This window comes from Schistocerca serialis, chromosome 3 (genome assembly GCF_023864345.2).
Source record: "Schistocerca serialis cubense isolate TAMUIC-IGC-003099 chromosome 3, iqSchSeri2.2, whole genome shotgun sequence".
In the NCBI taxonomy this organism is placed as follows: domain Eukaryota; kingdom Metazoa; phylum Arthropoda; class Insecta; order Orthoptera; family Acrididae; genus Schistocerca; species Schistocerca serialis.
Genome location: NC_064640.1, coordinates 570,734,741 through 570,762,131, shown reverse-complemented (window position 1 = coordinate 570,762,131; position 27,391 = coordinate 570,734,741). Strand labels below are relative to the sequence as shown.

The following is a 27,391-nucleotide window of genomic DNA, read 5'->3' as shown; positions in this document are numbered from 1 at the left end:
GCTTTTGGTTTAAGTAGTAAATTACCATTCTAGATAATGACAGACTAAGGGCCATGTTTTAAATTTTTGTATACTGTCAGATCTTTCATGGGGTTACAACATGACAGTACATCGTCACCAGCTTAAGGACCTAAAACTACCTGCATCAGGTGTGTTGTTTTATCAATGGATGAGGTGGTTAAGTGAAATTTCTCTGGTATTGAAGGCCTCTAGATTTAAATCACCTGGATTTGTTTGGTGAAGTGACTTCATCACTGATAGTATCACAGCCAAAGTAGAAATTCAGTCCTTAGCAGATGAATTGACAAATGTGCAAATGGAGATGGTGGAGTGTTGCAATGTGCATATGATTAAACATTACTAACTTTGTACAAATTTTGTAAAACAACAAAGTGTTGTGCCCCTTGTAATTGTTTATGCAGGGTAACATTCAGAGCTGTAATTACTTATTAAACTATCGTGTTTCTTTGAAAAGAGATTATTGTGTTGGTTTGAAGAATAATTGCCAGTACGAAAAAGAATAAAGAATATATTAATCATATCGGTTATAAAATATTCTTTTTTCATTTTGATGGCTACCACCACCACCACCACCACCATTTTTAGGTGGACAGTTGTAAAGTTACATAGCTGGTGTTAGTGAAGAGCACGGATGTCTTTCCACTAACACCAGCAACGTAACTAAACAGTTCTCCACCTGAAGTTGATAGTGTGAACCATCAAAATGCATGGTGGCACAGCCCTCAAAATGCTGTTCTGTATGGATGTAATATTGAGAACCTCCTTTGTTTCTCAGAAGAGTGAAGAGGTTTGATGAAACTGAAATTATTTAATAATTAGATATGAACTGCATCAGGAATTTTAGATCTGAGAGAACTCATGAAACAAGACAAGAAGGAAACTTTGATGAAATGGTAGCAACAAATGAGGTTGGAAAACATGAATGGTAAGAACTGGAAAAGGGCAGAATGCGTAAGTTCAAGGTAGGGGAAAGATAATCAGAATCTGTAATTGTGAATGGACAAAAGTGGACAGTTTTTAAGTAAAAGGAAAGGATAACCATATTGGAGAATAAGCCAAAGAAAATAAAACAGTAGAACAGCCACGGAATGTAAAAGGAGGGTACAAAAGGGAAAGATTTAGTGAAATGTTTCTCAAAGAGTGGTAATGTTACAATAGAAATTGGAGGAGGACTGGTGAAGGTAACCACCAGAAATAATAGCATATATTTAAAACAGGTGGATAACAGGAACCTAACATATGCTGTACAGCAATTATTTTATGATTTGTTTCTCTGTTGTGTCAAATTCCAAGTTTCTAAGTACTCGTATTATCCACTTCTGCTTCATGATCTAGAAGTATTTGATTGGTGCCCATTTTATAGATATGATCACAGTATTTTTTAGCACTCAATCTATTTTTTTTGTTTTTGTTTGTGTGCATGAGTATGGACTCATGAAATGTATTGACAGATTAAAAACATAAGCTTTACCAGCACTTGAAACCATATGCCTTTTTCTGACCCAGCCAGACCCAAAAGTCATTCTTCTATTACCTTCATCAAGACACTTTGTAACAGTTTACACTCTGCTACAAAATGAAAAATGCATGTAGGAAACATATGCTCAACATTTTCTGGAACACTATAAACATTTGTTGTCTAAGCACTAGATTTTTGCTTTGATGTTTTGAAGAAGAGCTGGTATCAGACAAAGTGATAACGTTCTGTATCAAGTATTGTATTGTCATTATGTGTAAGTTTTTTTTTAATTGTGTTTCTAAGTACTTCTTATAGTCACATCTGAGGTCTTTCTGCATAATTTTGTGGTGTTAGGTATGGGTATCATGTCTTACACAACTTATGGAAGCATTACAGATTATTGCACTACAATTCAAGGCAATATTTCATAGTATACTGTTGAATAAGACAATGATCTATCCTAATTTCTGGGTTGGCAATTACAGCATTGTATAACATGGTGAATGTGATACAAAATAATAGGTAATCAGCAGTTTGGTTTGTGATATTGGTGCATGCTCACTGGTTTACAGTAATGTAAATTACATAACAGTCTCCAAAACAAAGTGTAAATAGTGTAAGGACTAGAGAAAACTAACATTACCACAGCCTATACTTGTTTTGACCTAAAAACATACAGTATGAGATGCTTGAGGACAACCTCATTATAGGAAACAATATTTTTTGTGTAGAAGTATGTATGAATAGCAGGATGCACTCCATTTCCTATGCCTCAAAAACCAAGAAAATTCTCCCTTAACAATTATGGAAAGTATTGCTTTCACCTGTCATATGGTGTAATTATGAAAAAACTACATGGGTTTCGTTTCAGATGTCCACATCTCCTGTTGTAAAATATCAAAAAAGTGCAGTTCAGCCAGAGGAGGCAAGTCATTTTAGTGTGGACATAAAAGTTGCGGTAAGTATGTGTCAGATGAACGTATTACAATGTGAATAAGATGCTGATTGCTTATCAGATGTTTCACTCTCATTCTACAATTGTTGACATTTAGATTTATATGTATTTCTGTCATCACTCAAAATAAAAATAACAAAGTAATTTTCACGTCAGATAAAAAATTATTTTTCCTGGGTAGCTGAATATTTATTCATGTGAATAAAATGTAGACACTGTGGTACTACTAGTAAAAGTTTATGAAGGGTCTTTATTACATAGTTATCAGATTCCTGACACGTTTCCTCACTTAGTATTATGTCACCAGCCTTTCTGTAGAAAAAATGTACTGGCAGACTCCTAGTCCAACACCATTGTGTAATAGTTATCACAGAGCTTCCAACTTCACGATATTCTGTGCTGAGTAAAAGTTAGTAGCTTCCTAAACACAACAGAGTTACATTATGAGCATGTAAAAACATAATTATTACATTGTTGTAGGGTAAAGAATCAAAAGCGTTCAATCAGTTTGACGTTAAAACCATATAGACTTTTGAGATTGAGGTCATTCTGTATTTGCTGCTGTCGATTACTTCTTACCTCATGTAAGCACGTTAGGTGTCACAGAAGAATGAGAAAATTATTAATTTTGATCATTATTCAAATTATTAATGTTGGAACAAACATGATCCTTAGCTGCAAAAAGAGTTGCAACTATCTTAAAAGAGTAAAAAGTCTAGTGACTGAGCATATATTAATTTAGTTTGTATTCAAGTACTACCACATAACCCAACAACTTGGTGCTTCAGTTGATATAAAATATTTATTGGTTAATCTGCACATTTATAATCCTGAAGTAGATGTCATGACAGTAATTAGACTTTTGGCAGACTCTTTTGGTTCTGTATTTTACTTCCTCTTTCTGAACAGTAATAGTTGATCAGGAATTCAACACTGCATTAAATACTTGTACTATAGACACTCTTGCCCATTCAATCATGTGCGTAACGCCTTCTCCCTCTCCTCTGTGCACTCACTTACATTCCATATGACCAACAAAGCACTTTTGAGGAATCAGCCTGCAGTTCATCATGCTTTTTAAATGTTTTGTGCATAACTTTGTTTTATTCTTTCAGCACCCCCGTAACCCAACACCTGATGATATTCGCAATAGTGCTACTGAAGGAGATTTGGACGAGGTGCAAGTTATATACGAAAGGAAAAAACATGTAAGTATTCACATTTTTCATGCACAAGAAACATTAAATTTTCCCATGTATTTATTTATTCCAGTCATCTATTAGGTCATTTCGTCCTCCCTCCTGTGTCCGTCCATCTCCTCTTATCTGTGCCTCTCCCCTCTTTCCCCTCCACTGTCTGTCCATCTTCTCATCCTCCCTTCTCTCTCTACATTATCACACTCAACCCAATAGGGGGATGGTGGCTCTTACCTGTACAGTATTTCTTTCCAGATGGTAACTAATATGTGTACCAAATTTGATTGAAATCATCCATGGGTTTTGGATGAGCTTTTTGTCCATGGCTTTGATTGCATACACACATCCAGTATATTTACCCATATTTAATGCATGTTTGTACATGTATTTCATCTGTATGTGTAACAAATTTCACCTTGCAGTTTTATTTCCACGCACCGTAATGTTTATGACTCATATCTCCTGAACCATGTGTTGTATAGTCATATAATTTTGCAAGTACATCCAGTTATATATGTGCCTACTGTCTGCAAAATGTGTTGTGAATGGAAGTAATAAATTAAAAAACATGCATGATGCGGCAGTTTCTCATGCATCTCAGTGTTTCTGATGTCGTAACTGCTGAACTGTTCATTGTAAAATGACGTATTTGCCTAGGTACATTCACTGACGTATGTGGATACTATCTGTGAAATGCTTCAAGAATTGAGTTAACAGTAAAGAAGTACTAAATTAGACCATCAGACATGATAAGGCAGTTTTTTCTTTGGTATCAGTGTTTTAACACGTTATCTCCTGAACTGTGTGTTGTACAGTGATATATTTTTGTAGTTACATTCAGTAACAGATTTGAATACCATCTACAAAAAGTGTTGTGAGTAGAGTTAGTAGCAATGAAGCAATAAATTTAAATGTCTTGCATGATGCAGTTGTTTTTCACACATTCAGTGTTTATGACATCGATATCCTTAACTAAGTGTCTCAGAATGATGTAATTTTTCTTGTACATTCAGTGATATTTGTGAATACTGTCTGCACAATGTGTCACAAATACAGTTAGTAGTAAAGGAGTAATAAATTAAAATGTCGTGCTTCATGTGGCACTTTTTTTACTGCATGAACAGTGAAAATGTAGTAAGTTACTAACTTTTCTCCTTTTATGATTCTACATGGGGCAGTGAGAAAAAGTTTTGTAAAGGTCTGAAATTACGTGTAACGTCTGTTGCAAGTTTCTGAGTGCTCTCATTCTCAAATACTGGATAAATAAATGTAGGGTATTCTCACATCATGAGCTAAGCTGCTTTTTCACCCCCACCCTTTTGATAAGTACATGGTTCTTAGACTCACAGTGACTCTTTCCAGATGGTAAATGATATGTGTACTATGGTGGAAATCGATCCTGTGGTTTAGGAGGAAATGTGGAACATACATACATATACATACATACATGTACATCCATTTTTATGATCTGCGTGGATTCCATAGCTTTCAAGAATGATACATTATGTATATTTTGAAATAAAGAAGAAGTTACATTGATATTTTACATGTTATTACCTTAAGGCATAGGATTCGAAGACACGCAGGCATGGAGTGTCATTTAACTTGTGGGTAAAAAAATGTTGTACCATAGCTACATGTTGAGTGATAGTTGAATAAATAAATGAGTGTGATTGTATCTCTAGGAACCTTATTGTTTGGTCAGTTATAAACATTGTAAGTTATGAATACAGGTGTACTGAAACAGTATTTTACCCAAAGAAACATATGGAGACTTAATTTGGCTGGTGGATTTTGCAGCAACTGTGAATTGTGATATTGTGTTTGATATGGGGAGTGGAGAAATTAGCTCTGCCCTGCACTCAGATTACCACAAGGACAGGGGAAGGGGTAAGCAATGTCCACCTCCATCATGCAATGCTGGAAACCTAAGCAATGGCATCTGTGTTTAGCTTTTTGGAGCACTATCAATGTAATACTGGCTGGCACTGTGAGTGAACACATAAATAATTCAACTAAACTGAAATGACTTCATGGTTTCAAGTGGTCAGTAAAGATGTATACTTTTTACAATATACAGGGTGATGCTGTCTACCTAGTTCTGTCTGTCAGAATTGTTTTAAGACATTGGTGCCAATTTCACTTATCTAAATGGAACTGTAGTAATTTCTGCAGCTTGTGTTGTAGAATTCAAAGAGACGAATTCAACCATATTTTGCTCTAAGAAATCTGATCAGTAATTGTGGAGAAATTGTAACATTTAGAACTCAAGATGTATGTATTTTCCAACATCAAGCCAATGAATCATCTTGGGGTTGAAGCTCTTTTTTCCGTGTTTGCTTTAGCAATATGTACATTTTGGATAGGGTTCACCTTTAGCAAAACACATTTTTGTTTTTTAACCCAAACATATTTCACTGTAGTTGCAGTGGGCTTTCATTTTCCATCTGTTAAAGATAAAGAGTGTTCTTTGCTGTTTGTCTACATGTAGCTATTAGTTTTTAGATAGTAATTACAGATATTTGAAAGAAAAAAAAACCACATAAATTACGAATTCATACCTTTTTACCACATGATGTGGTTTTTCTAATGTGTTGTGTTTATTTCATTCTATGTGTGTGTCTATTTACATAATGTTTTACTTACATTTTCCTTTTAATCATCTTCATCACTGTTGAACACTATATATTGAGTTGTCACTGTCCCTGTCACTGTCACTGTAACTGTTTCACATAGAATTAATTAATTTCAGACATATAAATAACAAGTTTTCAAATCGTAATTTTGGCTTAAACAGTTTGTCTACTTTAAGGTATAAGTGGTTTCAGATGACAAACTGTGCAAAGAAATGGTCACTGTAGAAACACAACACATTAGAAAAACCACACCATGTGGTAAAAAGGTATGAATTCATAATTTGTGTGTTTTTTCAGTTATCTGTAATTACGATCTAAAAACTAATAGCTACATGTATACAAACAGCAAAGAACACTCTTTATCTTTAACAGATGGAAAATGAAAGCCCACTGAAGATGCTGCAGCTGCAGTGAAACATGTTTGGGTTAAAAAACAAAAATGTGTTTTGCTAAAGGCAGACCCTATCCAAAAACATACATATCAAGCCAATTGCTGTCTATAGTGGAAGTTTGTATTATGTTTCTAAACAGCCACATTTGGCTAGTGGGACGGTTCATTTTCATGCAACTGGAGGTCTAGTTATTGATTTGAAATAGTTGATAAGAATTTAAATTAAAACTGTGGAATACAAAGGATGTAGCCTGTTGGGACAGTTTGTGGTGTCACTGCCAGACACCACACTTGCTAGGTGGTAGCCTATAAATCGGCCGCGGTCCGTTAGTATACATCGGACCCACGTGTCGCCACTATCAGTGATTGCAGACCGAGCGCCGCCACACGGCAGGTCTAGAGACACTTCCTAGCACTCGCCCCAGTTGTACAGCCGACTTTGCTAGCGATGGTTCACTGACAAATTACGCTCTCATTTGCCGAGACGATAGCCTTCAGCTACATCATTTGCTATGACCTAGCAAGGCGCCATTAGCAGTTACTATTGATGCTGTAAAACATGTACCGTCAAGAGCGATGTTCACCAATTATGGATTAAAGTTAAGTATTCCAGCAGCTACGTACGTTATTGGCTATATTAATTACCTTGTCCTGCTCCAGACCTCACGCCAGCCTGCGTGAGCTTAAACGCGTGCCTTTCGGCTTCCGCGTAGTGGGTTGGCTGTCTTGCCAAGCCACAACACAGTTCACCAGTGAAGTATGGTATCAGTTCTGGTATTGTTCCTACCAAAGCCTTGGAAGAATGGTGAATCTCACAAGCAGAATAGATTTGAGAAACAGGAAATTGAGCTATAAAGATCGTTAAGTGATCTTTTTGCTCTACACAGTTACAATGTAAAATTACGTCACTAACAATAAAAAGGATTTAACTGAGAAAGTGGTAAGAAACATTTCCATTCATGTCATCAAGTGTTTGCAGTGCCCACCACCAACTCCAATACATATTTACAGACTCTAATGTAGGGACATTTGCACAGGCTGAAGACATTCCTTAAATGTCATTGTGTATTCTGAAACAGTGCCATGTTATAGATGCTCTTAGGTCTTTGCAACTTGTGTACTGATTTTCAACTGTGGTCATATCCGAGAGAAAAAAGTCCATTGGAGTCAAATTGGGTGGATGTATACACCAACTGGCAATGTCTTCACATTATATTCAGCACCCATAGAAAGAGTTGGGCAACAGCTTCCTAGGTACCTGTGAGTAGCGAGCCCCTTTCCTGCTTGGGATGCTCATGGTATTTATTGTGAAGGTATCTGTCCATGAATTTCTAAGAATGAAATAGCCATACTCACCCTATGTGGTTGCTCTGTCCAGAATACGAGCAGACGATATTCTTCCTAACACTCAAGCTGGAATCAGTCATTTACCTAAACCAACTGAAGATGAAATGTACTGGGAATCAGACAGTATGTTGTTTAGGGGCAAACCTTGTAAATGTGACTTAATAAAAGGTGAGAATAATCTCTGAGATTTGAAGTCTGATAAAGTCATGCTTATTCATCCAGCTCATCAGGGCAATGCTACTATAATATTGAGGGAAGAAGACTTCAGAAGCAAAATGTGGAACATATTAGAACCAAGGAGATTTAGAAAGCTTAGTTGAGATACCACCAGTTTTGTACTAAGGGTAGTGGACAAATAAATTAAAGGATCTCCAATTTCTCCCATTGACAAGAAGTGTCTCATCACATTAGAAATGTTGCCACCTTGACAGTGGTTTACCAAAATTGGAAAAACCAGGCACTCCATTATGATTGTTAGCAGTATTGATTGCCCACCCAGTGGAATTGCAAAACACGTGGCAACTCACCTACAGCCATTTATATGAAAAAGTGTCGTATATTAAATATTCTGATTGCTTTATTGAAAAAAATAAAATTTCTCTCAGTGAGTCCAAGAGGTAGCTTGGCCAGTTTTGATGTTGTATAGTTGATTGAGGTGAAGTTGCAGATGGAACATATTTTTATGAAGAATATGACAAATCCCTTTAAACATTGTCTTGCATCAGCTTACTTTCAGTGTGACAACAAATTATAGGAGCAAACTGATATTGTGGTCATGTGGTCCCATTCAGTGCATTTGTAGTGTATCGAAAAATTAGAAGAAGCAACCCTTCAGATGGACAAGAAGAAATCTACTTCTTGGTTTTAGTATGTTGGTGACATCTTCAATATATGTTATTGCAGAGCAAACAAACTCTTGAAATTTCTGAATTTCCTGAGTAATAATAATTCTGATGTAAAGTTCACAATAGAAATAGAATAAGGCCGGCCGCGGTGGTCTCGCGGTTCTAGGCGCGCAGTCCGGAACCGTGCGACTGCTACGGTCGTAGGTTCGAATCCTGCCTCGGGCATGGATGTGTGTGTTGTCCTTAGGTTAGTTAGGTTTAAGTAGTTCTAAGTTCTAGGGGACTGATGACGACAGCAGTTGAGTCCCATAGTGCTCAGAGCCATTAGAAATAGAATAAGAACATCAAATTTCATTGTTATATATGCAAGTACTTAGAAAATCTTACGGAACTTAGGGGCAAACGATCTTTAGGAAGTCCACTCATGTGGAAATACCGTCAAAAAAATTCCAATCACCATCTCAAAGGAGAAATGGAGTAAGAAAGACATAGGTGGAATGGGCTAAATAAATCTGTGACCTCGATACTTGGAGAAGGAGTTCAGTCATTTAAGAAATACTTTCAGAAGAAATGAATGCTTTGATTACAAGAGATAAATAGGATAACACACACTAAAAGGTTTGGAGATTCTGTCATTAAAAGAAAGAAAGAGAGAGAGAGCACAGATTACATCAGCACACTGCTACGAAGACATGGTATTGACACTGTGATTAAACTGACAAGTAAAGGACATGGATATTTGAATACTATGAAGAACCCATGATCACTGCGTGTCACGGCAGAAGTGTGCAAAAGTTCTTGCACATTCGTCAGTTGCACATGTGAACATAAGCACCAATGCCTAGCTTAAAGAACATAAGAGGATTTATTGTCTTGGTAACACTGTTAAATCACCAGCAGCAGACTATGCACTGAGATTAGGAAATCACCAAATTCAATTCCTGGTACTGTAGGTCTCTCGAGTTCCAGTCATTACTGTGCTAGGATCTAAAGAGACACAATAGAAACTCAAAACAGAAAAACAGCTTAAACAGAAAAGTAATTGTAGACCTTAGTGCTAAATAAAGCAAACAGCACCATTTCTTCCACAGTACAAGCTCTATAAAACGCGCTAATGCAAGTCCGTGATCTGTAGCAGTGGTTGAGTGAATCCATGACCATACCATTGCAGGCTATGTTTAAAGATTTCAGCTTGTTCAACATGTTTGAGTTTAAAAAATCAATAGCCATATCTTTATAGCTTCTGAAGATGTCATTAGCTTTAGGAGATCAAACTTTACACTCAGGAACATGCCATAGATAATGGTCCAATGCCAATATAATTAAAGTCGCCAGAGATATTTAATTATCTAAGTGTGTAAAAAAGAGTCTGCCATGCAGAATGTAACCAGTGTTTGATAATGTGAAATAAACAGGCAGAATAAAAAGCCACATCTTCTTGGTACCCTTTTATACCTGTTTCATAATGGTGCAACACTCTCCCTTCCTCAGTATGCATAGTATCGTATTTCCTTATTTGGACATGGAATCATGAACTTTAGCATAAGATAGCAATCAGTCTGATATTCAGTACAGAGAAATCTTAAACGAGTTAAAGGTTCCACGGAATGAAACTTGGATGAATTTGCCATTTTGAGGTCTGTGATACTAGCAACAAATGTTTACTATAGTTCCATTTGTACAAACAACATAGATACTAATACGTTTCTCATATAGGGCAACATCAAGAGACTGTATGTCATTTAACGAGGAGTTCCTGAAATTCATCAGAGTTGTAACATAATTGTGATACCTTAAGTCATACCCTAAATATTTCAAATGAACAGCATTGCTGAATCACCTTCTACATGTCACTTCTCAATAGGAAAAACCAAGAGAACATGTGAAATTTTCACACTTTGATTGTTTTAAATAATGATAGTATTTGGAATAAGTGCATTTGTTGGCATAAGGGTAGTTGTGGGACTGAAGAGAAAACATATTTAACAATGAATCAAATGATGTGAAATAATAACCACGAATTTATGATACGTCATTGTACACACAGTTCCATGAATTACTGCTTGTAATTTGTAAATTTTGATCATAATATTAATGTTTACTCGTTATTGAAGAGAAGTTTAATGACAAATACTAATATAAAATTGTCAGAAGTAAATAAATGTAGAATGTATAGGTTAGAATGTACTATTGACTTCTTACATGGTATATCACTAATGCCACAATAACATATAACTGTACTTTAAGATTTTAATGCACTTCTTACTTTGTGTAAGCACGTTAGGCCATAGTAACAATACGTAAATCATTATTCAAGTCAACAATGACAGATATGTTTATTGTTTCAGAAAGTACATTTGTTCGGAAAAGTCAACTTGTATGACAGGCAGAGATAATGAACTACCACAAGTGGTCATGGTTATTACCTATGCCAATGCTGTAACATATTATCCAGTTAATAAGTACTTTAAAACAAATAAAATGGTACTTGTAATAAGATTATATAGAAAGGGAGTCTCTTATTCATCACTAATAAATTAACTTCGTATAATACAGGTATTCAGCTGGTCAGCCATGATGCCCCTTTTGCGTATGATAGTTAAAAGTCCCTTTTATCTTAAAATAGTCATGAAACGGTAAGTTTTAGTTAAAAATTAATATGAAGTGTCAGAAGTTGGTTCAAAAACCTTTCTAACAATACCATATTCATCCCAGTTTGATTAGTATGTGTTGAGAAAAAGGGATGTTGAATTGAGAAACGATAGATTTTGCCATGCTGTTGTGGTGATGTGTAAACAAGAAAACAAAAATGACAAATTAACTGCACCAATTTAATGTAGTTAATAAAATTTCATTGACTGCATTTTTAAATAATTTGTAATAGCTCCAGTTCTTCTCTCAAAGTACTATATTTTACATGCCTAATAATAGCCTGAAATGAATTGCCATAGAGTTTCTATAAATTTGTGGCCGGATCCTCATCCTGTTATATCAGTCATCAGTTAATCCAAGGAAGGAAGGCCTGTGCGTCATCTGCCTTTGAATCATATAAATTTTGTTCACTGTATCATTGCATTGTAGCTATTTAGATGTCCTTTTTTAGGCAGATGTTGTGGACAACTCCAGCATTTCCCTAAATAAGTGTGGAAAATGCCTAAAACCGTACTCAGGCTAGCTAGTGTACCAGACCAGTGGTCCTTAATCTCACACGTAGATTCGGTCTGGGCCTGGGTCACATCCCCATCTTTCAAGCTAGTGTGCTGCACCTTAAGGTAGACCAGGGTTGGCCATGGAGTGCAAAACTTAAAAACTTCACATATGCACAATGTGCTGCCCACATGTGGTCTCGGCACTACTTGGTATGTCTACTTTGCACCATCGTTCTTGGTATACCGTGACATTTAATTTATCAATGGGATGAGACACTTTCTTCCAGCATTTGCGGCTTGTTTTGGTCAGCATGAATTTCTTCAGTTAAACAGAATCATAGTATATGTGCTGTTTATCCTTCAGTATTTGTTTGCAGTATAGAGGAAGGTCACAGGTCCAATGACTGCGCAAAAAGAGGCACTATCACAATCCTACAAAAATGAATGGGAATCTCAGAGGAGGATGATATCATCTCTCAGTATCTATTATGTAGCCTTGTAATCAGTGGGTAGTGCAGAATTGCTATGAAGGGGCATTACAACACCATGCAAAGATAATTTAAAGATGTAGTTGACGATGAAAGACTTAAATTTTTTATGATCAACTGAAGATTTGTACAGTGTTCATTGTTCTTTTTGTGTTAAAGATGCAGGCATGGAACACATGATAGAATTGATGGTGTGAATTGTAAATTTTCTGAAGGCATATGCATTATTGCTTTGTCAGTCGCAACAGTCTTTGACAGAACTGAACGAAAGTATGGAGATGTTATATATTACAGCAAAGTATGTTGGTTAAGTCAAAGGACATGTGTGGAATGAGTTTTTGACTTAACAGCCACTATTGTTGAATTTATGAAGGAAAAATGAAAGCAAGAATGAAAATTAGAAGATGTGGAATGGATTGCAGAACTTGCATTTTAGATAAAACTGTCCTCAGTAAGACATTACAGGGTGAGAAGCAAGTTATTTCTGATTTTATGGCAAAAATGGGTGCATTTAAAAAGAATATTGCATTGCGCAAGGGACAACTTCTGATAAGGAACACCACGATGTCCCTAAGCTCACTGGCATTAAAGGAAACACGAAATTTGGACAGTCCATTGTGGTGTTGAAAGACTTTCAGGAATAGCTTTCTAAACATTCGAGGACACTGCCAATCTTAAATGTGGTTTTGAGCTGTGTTCAAGGCCATTTGCCATTTCAGTAAAAAGCACCCGTGTTGCATCTGCAAAATGGACCTGGTCGATATGTAATGTAATTCATGTTTGAAAGGCAGATTCTTTTATTTTAAAACTGTCCAGGAATTGTATGTTGTTTTCCTCAGGAAGAGTTTCCACATCTTCATAATAAGGTTGTAAAAGTGATGATTAAATATGTGCTGGAAAAGCTTTCTCCAGTTATGAAACTACATAAGCCCCGATTACGTTTGGGCCAGATATAAATTTTGTTATGACTTCAGTGTGCCAAAAATAGTTAAATAACACAAAAAATGCATTTTGTTTGTGATCTTCATTGTTGAGAATTATGATATATGAAACAAAGCCAAATGCTGCACTTTTGCAGTTTACACCTCCCCTCCCCAGCGTCCAATCTCATCCAGACAGTGTTGTGTGGTAGAGAGGGGGGACTTATAGACTTGTCTGAGAGAGATTCACACGCGTGCATGAGCACCACACTTGAGCACAGTTCTTGGCAATCTCTGAGCAATACAAATAGGTTGTCCAGGTCATAATTGTACAGTTAAAAATGGAATCCTTTCTCTGTACCCATGACATTGATGATGAAGTCCATCCTTCTTGACAAAGCGTAGGGGAACGATGCGGGAGACCTGCACCGCTGTACTAGCCAAGGTCCTAATGGAAGTGGTTTGCCGTTGCGTTCCTCCAACCATAATGGGGATGAGTGATGATGAGGAAGACGACACAACAACACCCAGTCATCTCGGGGCAGGTCAAAATCCCTGACCCGCCGGGAATTGAACACAGGACCCTGTGCTTGGGAAGCGAGAACACTACCATGAGAGCACGAGCTGCGGACACCCATGACATTACCTACATAAAATTTGTGAATATGTTTATTGATCTGTATACAAGGAAATAGTCATGTTACTTATGCTGTTACCTCAGGAATAACTCTCCTTTGGAGCCATTCAACTTTCCTCAGTTTATTTGTGCAGTGGTAATATACTATTGTTATATGTTATGATGAACTTTGTCTAAAAACTAATCATTTCCTGCTTTTTTTTAGATGCCTCTTGGCTACACACAGCTTCCTCTCTTTGGTTTATAGTGATCTGTCCTCTTACACGTATTATATTTATCCTAAATTTACCATTGTTACATGTTTTAAGTTACTGTGATAACACTGATAACCCCCTTTGCAACCTACACTTCAAGTATAAGGAAAGAATAACAAAAGAGCACTTAAATGTTTCTTGGCGAAACAGAGAGAGTTAAGAAATTTGATGTTGGCGGTTGTAGACCAGTAGAGAGGGAAAGATCTTGAAACCACATGAACATCTGCATGGCACGAATTGTTTGCTTGTTTTTTACAAATATCCTGTCAATTTGGATTTGAAAATAGTTCATGAAAGTTCTTTGTATATGGGCTTGTAAGGTATAAGAGGCATTACAGTAATAAAAAGCGATGAAATAGAACACAATGAAAGTTAGATTGTTAAATTGAGGAAAAGTTAAGAGACAGTAATCGACATATGCTCAAGTGCCAATATTCTAGATAATGACATAAGTAATAAACAGCTTTCATAGTGCACAGAGTAATATAAAAACTATAAAACAAATAGCTAAAGAAGCCACAATGAAAGGGTTGGGTTGGGTTGTTTTGGGGGAAGAGATGAAACTGCGAGGTCATCGGTCTCATCGGGTTAGGGAAGGACGGGAAAGGAAGTCGGCCGTGCCCTTTCACAGGAACCATCCAGGCATTTGCCTGGAGCGATTTAGGGAAATCACGGAAAACCTAAATCAGGATGGCTGGACACGGGATTGAACCGTCGTCCTCCCGAATGCGAGTCCAGTGTGATAACCACTGCGCCACCTTGCTCGGTCACAATGAAAGAAAACATACTGTTGACATAATCGGCGCCCTCTGTTAGTGCTAACGCTAGAATTACACATAGACAAGAAGTGTTTAGAGGAACGTGAGTGCCAGAAGGCCCCTTGTACCCTGCGGCATGCCACTGCAAGGAAAGAATGATAAAATTCCATACCAGTGCATGAACAACATTATCTAGTTAATGCAGTATATTAAATGAACAGAGCGGGAACAAGAAAATACTAGAGTTATGGGTACAACATACAAAAACGAAGTAAATATGTAAGGCACTCTATACTGGGTGAAACTATCAAATTGTATAGAGTGCCTTACATATTTACTGGGCGAAACTGTCAAATTGTATAGAGTGCCTTACATATTTACTTCATTTTCGTACATTGTATGCATAACTCTAGCACTGGTATGCAGTTTTATCATTCTTTTCTTGCAACAGCGTGCCACAGGGTAGGAGGGGTCCTCTGACGGTCACGTTCTTCTAACCACTTCTCTCTTATGCGTAATTCTGCGCAGCAGTATGTTTTCTTTAATTGTGGCTTTCTTTAGCTATTTGTTTTATAATTCTTACAGGGTGTTTCAAAAATGACCGGTATATTTGAAACGGCAATAAAAACTAAACGAGCAGTAATAGAAATACACCGTTTGTTGCAATATGCTTGGGACAACAGTACATTTTCAGGCAGACAAACTTTCGAAATTACAGTAGTTACAATTTTCAACAACAGATGGCGCTGCGGTCTGGGAAACTCTATAGTACGATATTTTCCACATATCCACCATGCGTAGCAATAATATGGCATAGTCTCTGAATGAAATTACCCGAAACCTTTGACAACGTGTCTGGCGGAATGGCTTCACATGCAGATGAGATGCACTGCTTCAGCTGTTCAATTGTTTCTGGATTCTGGCGGTACACCTGGTCTTTCAAGTGTCCCCACAGAAAGAAGTCACAGGGGTTCATGTCTGACGAATAGGGAGGCCAATCCACACCGCCTCCTGTATGTTTCGGATAGCCCAAAGCAATCACACAATCATCGAAATATTCATTCAGGAAATTAAAGACGTCGGCCATGTGATGTGGCTGGGCACCATCTTGCATAAACCACGAGGTGTTCGCAGTGTCGTCTAAGGCAGTTTGTACCGCCACAAATTCACGAAGAATGTCCAGATAGCGTGATGCAGTAATCGTTTCGGATCTGAAAAATGGGCCAATGATTCCTTTGGAAGAAATGGCTTTTTGAGGATGCAGGGACGATGGGACTGCAACATGGGGCTTTTCGGTTCCCCATATGCGCCAGTTCTGTTTACTGACGAAGCCGTCCAGGTAAAAATAAGCTTCATCAGTAAACCAAATGCTGCCCACATGCATATTGCCGTCATCAATCCTGTGCACTATATCGTTAGCTAATGTCTCTCGTGCAGCAATGGTAGCGGCGCTGAGGGGTTGCTGCATTTGAATTTTGTATGGATAGAGGTGTAAACTCTGGCGCATGAGACGATACATGGACATTGGCGTCATTTGGACCGCAGCTGCAACACGGCAAACGGAAACCCGAGGCCGCTGTTGGATCACCTGCTGCACTAGCTGCGCGTTGCCCTCTGTGGTTGCCGTACGCGGTCGCCCTACCTTTCCAGCACATTCATCCGTCACGTTCCCAGTCCGTTGAAATTTTTCAAACAGATCCTTTATTGTATCGCTTTTCGGTCCTTTGATTACATTACACCTCCGTTGAAAACTTCGTCTTGTTGCAACAACACTGTGTTCTAGGCGGTGGAATTCCAACACCAGAAAAATCCTCTGTTCTAAGGAATAAACCATGTTGTCTACAGCACACTTGCACGTTGTGAACAGCACACGCTTACAGCAGAAAGACGACGTACAGAATGGCGCACCCACAGACTGCGTTGTCTTCTATATCTTTCACATCACTTGCAGCGCCATCTGTTGTTGAAAATTGTAACTACTGTAATTTCGAAAGTTTGTCCGCCTGAAAATGTACTGTTGTCCCAAGCATATTGCAACAAACGGTGTATTTCTATCGCTGCTCGTTTAGTTTTTATTGCCGTTTCAAATATACCGGTCATTTTTGAAACACCCTGTATATTACTCTGTGCGCTATGAAAGCTGTTTATTACTTGTGTCATTATCGAGAATATTGGCACTTGAGCATATGTCAATTACTGTCTCTTAACTTTCCCTCAATTTAACAATCTAACTTTCGTCGTATTCTATTTCATCGCTTTTTATTACTGTAATGCCTCTTATACCTTACAAGCCCATTACAGATTTTATCGATTATATACCCCCTGTATTATCTTACGCTGTTCAATTAATCATTGAAGACTTGTGTATGCCTACAGTAGTTACATCTGGTGAACTTACAACACAAATATCTTGTGGCTACTGTATGACAGTTTGTTTTGAACAGTAGTGCTGCTGACAACATGACTCATGCATGTGCTGTTATTTATATATATTTGATGATGCTGGTGCTGATGTTGCATTTAACATTTGACGATGCCACTATGGCTGCAGGACATTAGGACATTGTTTTCATAAAACAGGTATGCCTCTTCATACTTAACGTGCACAGATGCATATGTATTTATGTTTCCCATATTTTGCTCCAGATTTGAAGATGGTCATTATAGACTGAAACTGGTAATCTGTTGACAAAAAATTTTGTGACCATAGACGTAAAGTAAAGGAAATTTTTACTAACATTACCACAGCATATACTTATTTTGACCTAAAAACATACAATATGAGATGCTTGAGGACAACTTCATTATAGGAAACAATATTTTTAGTAAAGAAGTGTATGTGTTAATAACAGGATACGCCCAGTTTCTTAGGCCTGAAAAACCAAGAAAGTCTTCCATTACCAGTTATGGAAAGTAGCTTCTAGTGTTTTGCTTTCACCTGTAATAAAGTGTAATTACGAATTGTTTCAGGTGTCCACCTCTCCTGTAGTAAAATATCAAAAAAGTGCAGTTCTGCAAGAGGAGGCAGGTCATTTTAGTGTGGGCGTAAAAGTTGCGGTAAGTATATGTCAAATGAACATGTTACAATGTGAATAATATGCTAATTGCAATTATTGACATCTAGATTTATTTATCTTTCTGTTAACTTTCAAGGGAGGGAGGGCTAATTTTCACATCAGACAAAATTATTTTTCCCAGGTAGCTGAACATTTATTCACATGAATAAAATATAGACCCTATGTTACTATTAGCAAAAGTTTATGGAAGGTCCTTATTACAAAGTTATCAGATTCATAACACTTTTCTTTGTCAGTTGTATTAAACTCATTCTGTATTAGCTGCCGTGTCATAATATTGAATAGTTCAAACACCAAAATAATCAGATATTATGATACAAAAGAACACCCACTAAAATTTTAGTTAATTTGACATTACTTCCATTTTTCTCTGGACTTCAAGGAAGTAATTAATACCTGAAAATGGAATATCTGATGTGCTTGACAATATTTTGAGCAAAAAGTAACAATTTTAGACTCACATACTGTCATTCTTTTTTGATCATTGTTGTTAGGTTCTTGTGAAAGATTACTGAAGTGAGAAATTCATTTTTCTGCTAACATGTTTGTCCTTTAAAAGAAAAATCTTATGCGTACAGTTTGGTAAACTCCACAGAAATAAAATGCTGGGTCATATAAGAATCTTTACATTTAATAGAAAACCTGACAATTAAAAATAACTACTATTTAAGTAGCAGAAACATTTCATTCATGAAAAGTGTAACAGCAAAGACAAATTACAAGCAGGCAGATTTGAACTGATTTCACTCTGAGCAATGAGCATAAGGAAAGGGGTGGGAGAGGGAGAAACTGAAACATGGTAGAACACTTGAAATGAAGAGAGGATGGAAGAAAGTGGCATGACTGATTGAGAAGAGGAAAGACAAAGACTTGTAAGTGGGGGAAGATAGAAGCTTTTGCACTACAGTTTGACAGAGAGGAAATGGCTGTGGGCATTTAACACAGTGCAGAGTAGCTTATTCCAGAAGTGAACAACAGCTACAGAAAGGAGTCAGGTAATGTTTGTATTTTATGGTTGCACACAGCTTGGATACTTGATATGTGACACCTGTTGTGATTATTGTGAGATACTTGACCTCTGATATGAGATACTGAGGTGCATGTGCAGCAGGAAGATGATGAATGGGATATAGCATATGGTAATCACGTAACTTGTCTGATGGCAACCATCCTAAGTGGATGTATGAGGCACTGACATGGTAAATTGACAGATATTGCACATTTAATGCACAAAGGCACTCATTGTTAGCAGTAATCTACTGTAGTTTCAACTAGTAGTACAATGTTGGATTAAATCACAATATAGAGGTTCTGCAGAACAAGTGGTTGCATGTGTTTGTTTCACATCCTGTGGGAATATGTGCGAAAACTTGTGGAGGGTATAGAGCATGTGGGAGTCTTTTTGCATGTGGTGACAGTATCCTCTGCTAGTTGAAGTGCTCATCAAAAGTTACACCAAAGTTTTTCACCATTTTCTGATTTGGTATTGGGATACCATTGAGAAGAATAGGAGACAATATTTTGCAAAATCAAGAACTTCTTAATTTCTGATGGGGATACTAAAATTACTTGTGACTTTGTCACATTTAATATGAGACCTTAGTTTTGCTGAAGTCTAGTAGTGCCAATATTGTGGCCTCATGGTTGTCATTGTATATTACAGGTGATCAGTTATCTTAATTAGGGCAGGGTTTGTGCTGTGGTGTCTAAGTAAACAGGCCAGGTATGCCATATAAGTGAATTTGTGTAAATATTCAGTTGATTTATTGTGGACAGTATGGTTCAGGGCTTTGGAAACAGTAGGTAAGGTAGTAATTGGTTCTTAATGGAAAATGATTGCGAGGTTTTGTTCTTAGGAACTTAACTATCTGCACAGGTGTGACAATGTCGCTACGCTTCATGATCAGCACAGATATTTCACAGACTAACAGTGGCTTGATAATACCTGGGGAACAAAACCCTGTGAGAGAAAAATGAACATGCTATTGAGTCAGTCTACAGGAAGCAGAGAGTCTGAACCCATGTAGAGATGGACACAGGAATGACTCAACATGCAGCTGGTGTGGACGGCTAATAGCTAAGCTAAGCACTCAGCAAAATTACACGGCACAAAGTGCTAGATGATGTCTGTGGTGGTTGAACTCCAGATAGGCAGTGGCCCGCCTGGGCTACTGCTGCCTGCTGGTAAACACCTCACCAACAGGTCTGCCCCTACTACTTTCTGTGGCAGGATTTTGCATTATCCTACTGTGCTATCCATGTCAGCTCATTTATGTCATTCATGGTGTCTACTGGTGGGAATACTAACTCCCTCCATCCTGAAAAGACCATGTAGGGCTGAAAATGACCAGACTTGGGCCCCAACTCCGGCGAAGAACCAGAGAGGCCCCTGGAGAACTCGCCAGCTGACCGACCTCTGAAATAGACAATGGTATCGCAACTGGCTCCACTGGAAGGGCAGAAGGGCCCAGAGACTGAGGCAGTAGTGGTTGACCAGCAGCAGCAGTGGAGGCGGCCTAGCTTCCATCGGTGGGTGGGGGGCAGAGGGGGGGGGGTTGGGGGGGTGAGGTGAGGGGCGAGGAGTAAGGCTGATCAAAATCCATGGGCTCCACATTGGCAGGCGTAGGTGTGAGATTCACTGGGGGCCGTGGTTGCAGGTGACGGGAGGACAGCGGAGGGCATGGAGGGGAAGGCAACGGGGAAGCACGCCACTGCAAGTGGGAGCCCTCACCCGGAACCACGTCGTGACCAACCCTGCCAGCTGCCTGACCAGAAGACCACGGTGGTGATGTCCCAACAGGGTGCGGGTGCAGCTGATTAGCTGGCCAGGTCAGCTGCTCCCTGCTGACATCCACCACAAACCACTGCTGACCTTTGTGGCCCGCAACACCACCCGACAGCCGCTCCTGCCGCTGGCTGGAGGACTGGGCCTAAACAGCAACCCTGGAAGGAAAATGCAGTGGTCCATGGTGGTCCATGGCATGCGACTCTGGGTGCAGCAAATCCAGGAGACCCTGCGGCTGGCACCTCCGGAAACGTTCTGCCAGACTGCACTCGTTGACCGGTGTTGCCAGGTATGTAGCCAGACAACTTGACACCGCATTGTCACAGGAAGAGGCAGTCACAGACTACTTCATTTGGGTCTTAAATGTATGCACGAAGTGCTCCGCCTCCGAGTTAGAAGCTAGGTGATATAGGGCAGTAGTCAGATGCCGGATACCTTTGCAAATACAAAAGTCGACTAATTCCTGTGATACAAATTGCCTACTGTTATCAGACATAAGGGTCCCTGGAGATTCTTCAGTGGCAAAAATAACTGACAACGTGCAAACAGTGGCTGTTGACGACTTGGACAGCTCGGCTATGTAGGGGAAAGTAGACAATGCTGGCAGGTTGACAGTGGCTTTGATTTAGTTGTCTGTAGCAACAAGACTATCTTTGCTAAGCACATGTCCCAAAAAAAAATGAAGCCTTGGTGAGAAAACACTGCAATTTCCCAGTTTGCAATGAAAACCATTCTCCAGGAGGCACTGGAAAACCAACTGCAGGTTTCTTAAGTGCTCCTCTTGTGTAGGATCCAGTACCCAGATTTATGAAGGTAACTGATGCTACGTGGAATGTCCTGAATCAATTGCTCCAAATACCGTTGATAAATTCCAGGCACAATCAAGATTCCAAAAGGCAAATGATTAAATGGTAAGGCCTGAAGGAGGGTGTTGAGGACCAGGAAAGTCTGAGAAACAGTGTCCAATGACACTGCAGGTAGGCATCATGCAAGTCAATGTGAGAAAAATATCGACTCCACGGCAGCTACTGCCACCCGCAGATGAACACCTCCACCAGTGGGTCTGCCTATACTACATGTTGCTTGCACCCTCTATGGTATGTTTTTGCACTCTCCCACTGTGCTATCCATCCCAGCCTGGCTGCCTCCGTTGTGATGGCCACTAGTGGAAATTCTAAAGGATCATTTCAGATTCTACTTCTTATCTGTTGATTGGAATACATCCCATTCATGAGGAAAAAAAAAAGGTAAATACAGGGTGTCCCACTCAAACCTCCCTGATTTCAAGGACCCAGGAGAGAAAAACCACAGTAGATACGACAACGAAATATGCACCACATTTTACAGCATCTCGAATAATTTATATTCCCGCATCAGAAGTGCCAAGTACCGTTGCCAGAGTGCAGCATGGTCGCATGAAGTGAAAATGGTGACTCCACAGCAGCACGCGCAAACAGTAGTGTGGTTTTCAGAAACAAAATCACCGATTAATATGCAAAGAAATTATTGTTGTGTGTATGAATGTGATTCATCTGATGTGAAAACAATTAAGGAATGGTAAAGGAAGTTTCTGGCAACAGGAAGTGTTCTGAAACATTCTGGTGGTGCACATTACAGCGTTTCTGAAGAAACAGTGGAGGACATCAGACAGACGTTTCTAAGAAGCTCATGTAAGTCAGTTCGTCAAGCACCTAGGCAACTGGATATGCATTGATCAACATTGCATCACATAGTTCACCAGCATCTTCATACGTGTGCTTACAAATTGCTAATTCTGCAACATCTGATGCCGTACAACAAACCACGTTGACAACAATTTGCTGCAGATATGCTGCAGTGTATTGATATGGAAAGATGTTTATTCTCAGATGAGGCAATCTTTCATCTATCTGGAAGGGTTAATAGGTATAATGTTTGGATTTGGGGTTCGCAAAATCCGCACATTGTCATTGAACGTGTTTGTGATAGCCCTAGATTACATGTCTGGTGCGGGCTAATACATGACAGGATTGTTGGACTGTTCTTCGTTGCAGAACAAACGGTGAATGGGTCAGTGTATCTGGACATGTTGGAGCAGTTTGTGTACCCTCAGATACAAGACTTGCAACCCAACATCATTTTTCAACAAGATGGAACTCCACCACATTGGTCAATGGCTGTATGCAACTTCTCGGATAGGAAATTCCAAATCGTTGGATCGGACGTGAAGGACCCATTGCCTGGCCACCACATTCACCTGACATTATGCCACTTGATTTCTTCATGTGGGGATTCGTGAAGGACCACGTGTATGCCACCAAAGTGGACCATATTCTTACGTTGCGACATTGTATCACTAATGCGATTGCAACAATAACAGAGGAAATGCTACAAACAACTTGGCAAGAAATTTAAAATAGACTCAATGTTCTTAATGCTATAAATGGTTCACATGTAGAGGTGTATTGATGATAAATAAATAAGTTCTTTGAGATACTCTACAATGTGGTGCATTTTTCATTTTTGTATCTACTGTGGTTTTTTCCTGGGTCTTTGAAATCAGGGGGGTTGGAGTGGAAACCCTGTATTTCTGCCAAGACTGCTACTAAGTTATCTATAATCATGGTAGTGGTGATACAATCATTGCCTTTCACTTTAGAAGAGATTCTAATTATTTCTCATTATTTTATTCTTGTGTTTATTGTTATGTGTTTTAGGTTATTCAGTGTCTGAAAGGGGGCCAGGGAGGGTGTCTAACAGACGATAGTTCTTGGGAGCTTGGGGGCTGGCTGGTACTGAAAAAATTCATTCTGTTCATCAGCTTAGATAAGAAAAATAGTTTCTGATTTTGTCTTTTCAACATCCAAGCTAATGATATTCTACTACAGAATCACAGAATTTGTATCACTACTTACAATGGAATGAGTGTACCTGATTTTGGCATTGTGAATATATTGTTTTACCATGTTTTGCGGCTGCACCCCGAAGGGGATATCCTGGCCAATAAATGCCATATGATCATTTCATTTTCACCACATTCATAATTTCCAGGTATAAGAATGTAACATTCTTCATAACACCAGACACATTGTCTATGAAAATTTCAATAAATGGTTAGACAGTCGTAAAGAAATAGCTGCAGTGATCACCAGTAATCGAAGTGGCTACACTTTGGACAATGTAATGAAGAAAAAAAATAGACTTAAGATGTCTATGGTGAAATGGAAATGAAAGTGTTGTCAATAAACTGTACATAAGTGGAATACATGTATTAATTTGATATTCTAAATAACATAACCTAATCTTCATAAATTCCTCCTCAGTTGATTTATTTGTTGGTTCACGTGTTTCTGGAATAATAATTGAAATGGTACACTGTGGGATGTGAGTACTATATTATTACAAGCTAGAATAGCTTTCACCTCTCACTATAAATTGTCTGTGGCTTTGCTATAGTACCGTATTGCAAGCTAGAATAGCTTTCACCTCTTGCTATAAACTGCCAACAGCTTTGCCGGAGTGGTAACATCAGTTTCCATCAGATCATCAAAGTTAAGTGTTGTTGGGCTCAGCTAGTAGTTGGATGGGTGACTGTCCAGGGCTGCCAAGCGCTATTTGCAAGCGGGGTGCTCTCAGCCCTTGTGAGACTGATTGAGGAGCTACTTGACTGAGAAGTAGTGGCTCCAGTCATGAAAATTAACAACAGCTGGGAGGCAGTGTGCTGATTACATGCCCCTCCATATCCGCATCCAATGACAACTATGGAATGAGGATAACATGCAGTCAGTCACTACCATTGGGCCTTCAAGGCCTGTTTCGATGGAGGATCTTGCTACAAATTCTAAAATAACCGTGAGACGATCTTTAGTAGATATTGCGTTTCTTAAATGAGTATCTTGTTTGCAAATATGAGGGGCTACTTTCATAAGGACAAATTGAAATATTTGTTCATCTGTTCTTAAATAATTTTCGTAGCTCTTTATGTCATTGCACTGTAGCTCAAGAAGCAAATTCTGGTGAACACTTCAAGCTTCTCCTCTCACTATCCATGGTTTCACTCACAGTTGTTTATCCTTCTCTTTCTTTGTAAGCAAAGCACTTGCTGCCAATATTACGTTAAATAACGCTCCAGTTAAGTCGTTGGATCAAAGCAATTTGACAAAATTGCTTACAAAAATCATTGATCAAATGATTTAGACAGCGTAATATGGGTCTAAGCACAGGAAAATATTAGGTAACATTATTCAAGATACTGTAATGGAGTATTTTGCTGTGATATTCTACAGTGAGGTGACAAAAGTCATGGGATATCTCCTAATAACATGTTGGACCTCCTTTTGCCTGGTGTAGTGGAGCAACTCGATGTGGAATGATCTCAACACGTTGTTGGAAGTCCCTTGCACAAATATTGAGCCATGCTGCCTCTATAACCATCCATAATTCAGAAAGTGTTGCCAGTGCTGAATCTTGTGCATGAGCTGATCTCTTGATTGTGTCCCATAAATGTTTGATGGGGTTCATATCTTGTGATCTGGGTGGCCAAATCATTCTCTTGAATTGTTCAGAATGGTCTTCAAACCAGTCGTGAACAGTTGTGACCCGGTGACATGGCACACTGTCATCCATAAAAATTCCATTGCTTTTTGGTAACATGAAGCCCATGAATAGCTGCAAATGGTCTCCAAGTAGCCAAACATAACCATTTTCAGTTAGTGATTGGTTCAGGTAGACCAGAGTACCCAGTCCATTCCATGTAAAAACAGCCCACACCATTACGTAGCCACCACCAGCTGGCACAGTGCCTTGTTGACAACTTGTGTTCATGACTTTGTGGGGTCTGTGCCTTTCTTGAACCCTACTTAATTGACGAGGCCACAGTTTTCCATTCATCTGGGGTCCAATCTTTAAGGTCACAAGCCCAGGAGAGGTTCTGCGGTTGATGTTGGCCTGTTGGCAAAGGCTCTTGCATTGATCATTTGCTGCCATAGCCCATTAACGCCAAATTTTGCCACATTGTCCTAACGGATATGTTCGTTGTATGTCCCACATTGATTTCTGTGGTTATTTCATGCAGTGTTGGTTGTTTGTTAGCACTGACAACTCTTCACAAATGTCACTGTTCTCAGTTGTTAAGTGAAGGTTGTCGATCACTGCATTGTCCGTGGGGAGAGGTAATGCCTGAAATTTGGTATTCTCAGCGTACTCTTTTTAATGATTTCTGAAGTGGAATTTCACATGCGTCTTCACTCAAACTACCATTCCACATTCAAAGCCTGTTAAGTCCTGTTTTGCAGCCATAATCACATCGGAAAACTTTTCACATGAATCACCTGAGTAAAAATGACAGCTCCGCCAATGCACTGCCCTTTTATACATTGTGTAAGCAATACTACTACCCTCTGTATTTATGCATATTGCTGTTTCATGACTTTTGTTACCTCTGTGTATTTATACTACCAGCTGCGACAAGGATTTATTTTCCTACCTTACACAATAACGTGCACTGAATGCTCATCTTCGTTGCAGTCCTACTTGGAATGTACTTCATACAGTGAGGCTTAAAATTTTAATTCTTTGCTAATTGAAATCTTTTCAGAAATTTTTGTGTGTATCTTGTTATTATTTTGTATTGGGTTACTTACCTTCTTAACCCTGCTATTCATACCAATTTTGATGCAGAAAATGCAGAATGCATCTAGGAATTGAACAGAGGTTGTTTGCTTTCCAGCTAAACGCCTTGATCACAGTGCCAGCGGTGCTTTCATTGGATAGAATTTACCTTATGGTTGCATAGATGCAGTGGAATAAGTTTCATTCTTCGGTTTATAGGAAAATATGTTTTTGTGAGCACCCATATGTGAGAGTAAAAATGATCAAATTTTTCGATTATCTAATGATCCCGTTGCTTTCCAGTTGATTGCATGTCATGAACTATTGGGGTAATTTTCTCAAAAATGGATAAGTATTGAGCCAAAATATCTTAAGAGTATTTAATTTTAGATTGTACACCACTGACCTGCCAAATATGAGCTAAATTGTTTGACTGTGTATGGGGCCTTCCTTTATGAGATTCATGGAGCTGAGATCTGACTGATCTCTCTTGATTAGTCAAGGTTTGTCTGTCTGGTAACATATATAAGAATGTCACTGTTTGCGGTGTAGTGAATAGATTTTATTAGAAGGGAGCTCATGTTGTTGCAAAAATATTCGTCTTAGGTTTATAGTGAAGTGTGTCTCAACAAGTATATACTCATGTCTCCTATTCCAATGATATGGTCATCTTGGCACTAAATTGAATGTGATTCTGACTGGAAGGATGTTGGTGTGCTAATGTTTGGTGTCTTGTAAGCTATACAATTTAAGCTTTTGTGGCCCAGATAACTTATTCTGATGCACATAAATTGTGCCTGTCTTTCTTCATTAGGTTCCAGTGTACTTATGACTTTTGGTTTGCAGTCAGACTGTATATATGCATTGACACTCCCAGCTTGAAG

General features: G+C 38.7%; 1 protein-coding gene across 1 annotated transcript in view; it reads left to right on the top strand.

Moving 5' to 3' along the window:
• Positions 1–27,391, top strand: part of LOC126470462 (microtubule-associated protein futsch-like) — a 525,429-nt gene that overhangs the window by 233,638 nt on the left and 264,400 nt on the right. Inside the window, exons 13-15 of the mRNA XM_050098320.1 lie at positions 2,352–2,438; positions 3,551–3,643; positions 18,027–18,113. Coding sequence (XP_049954277.1) covers positions 2,352–2,438; positions 3,551–3,643; positions 18,027–18,113 — 267 coding nt within the window. The remainder of the gene's footprint in view (positions 1–2,351; positions 2,439–3,550; positions 3,644–18,026; positions 18,114–27,391) is intronic.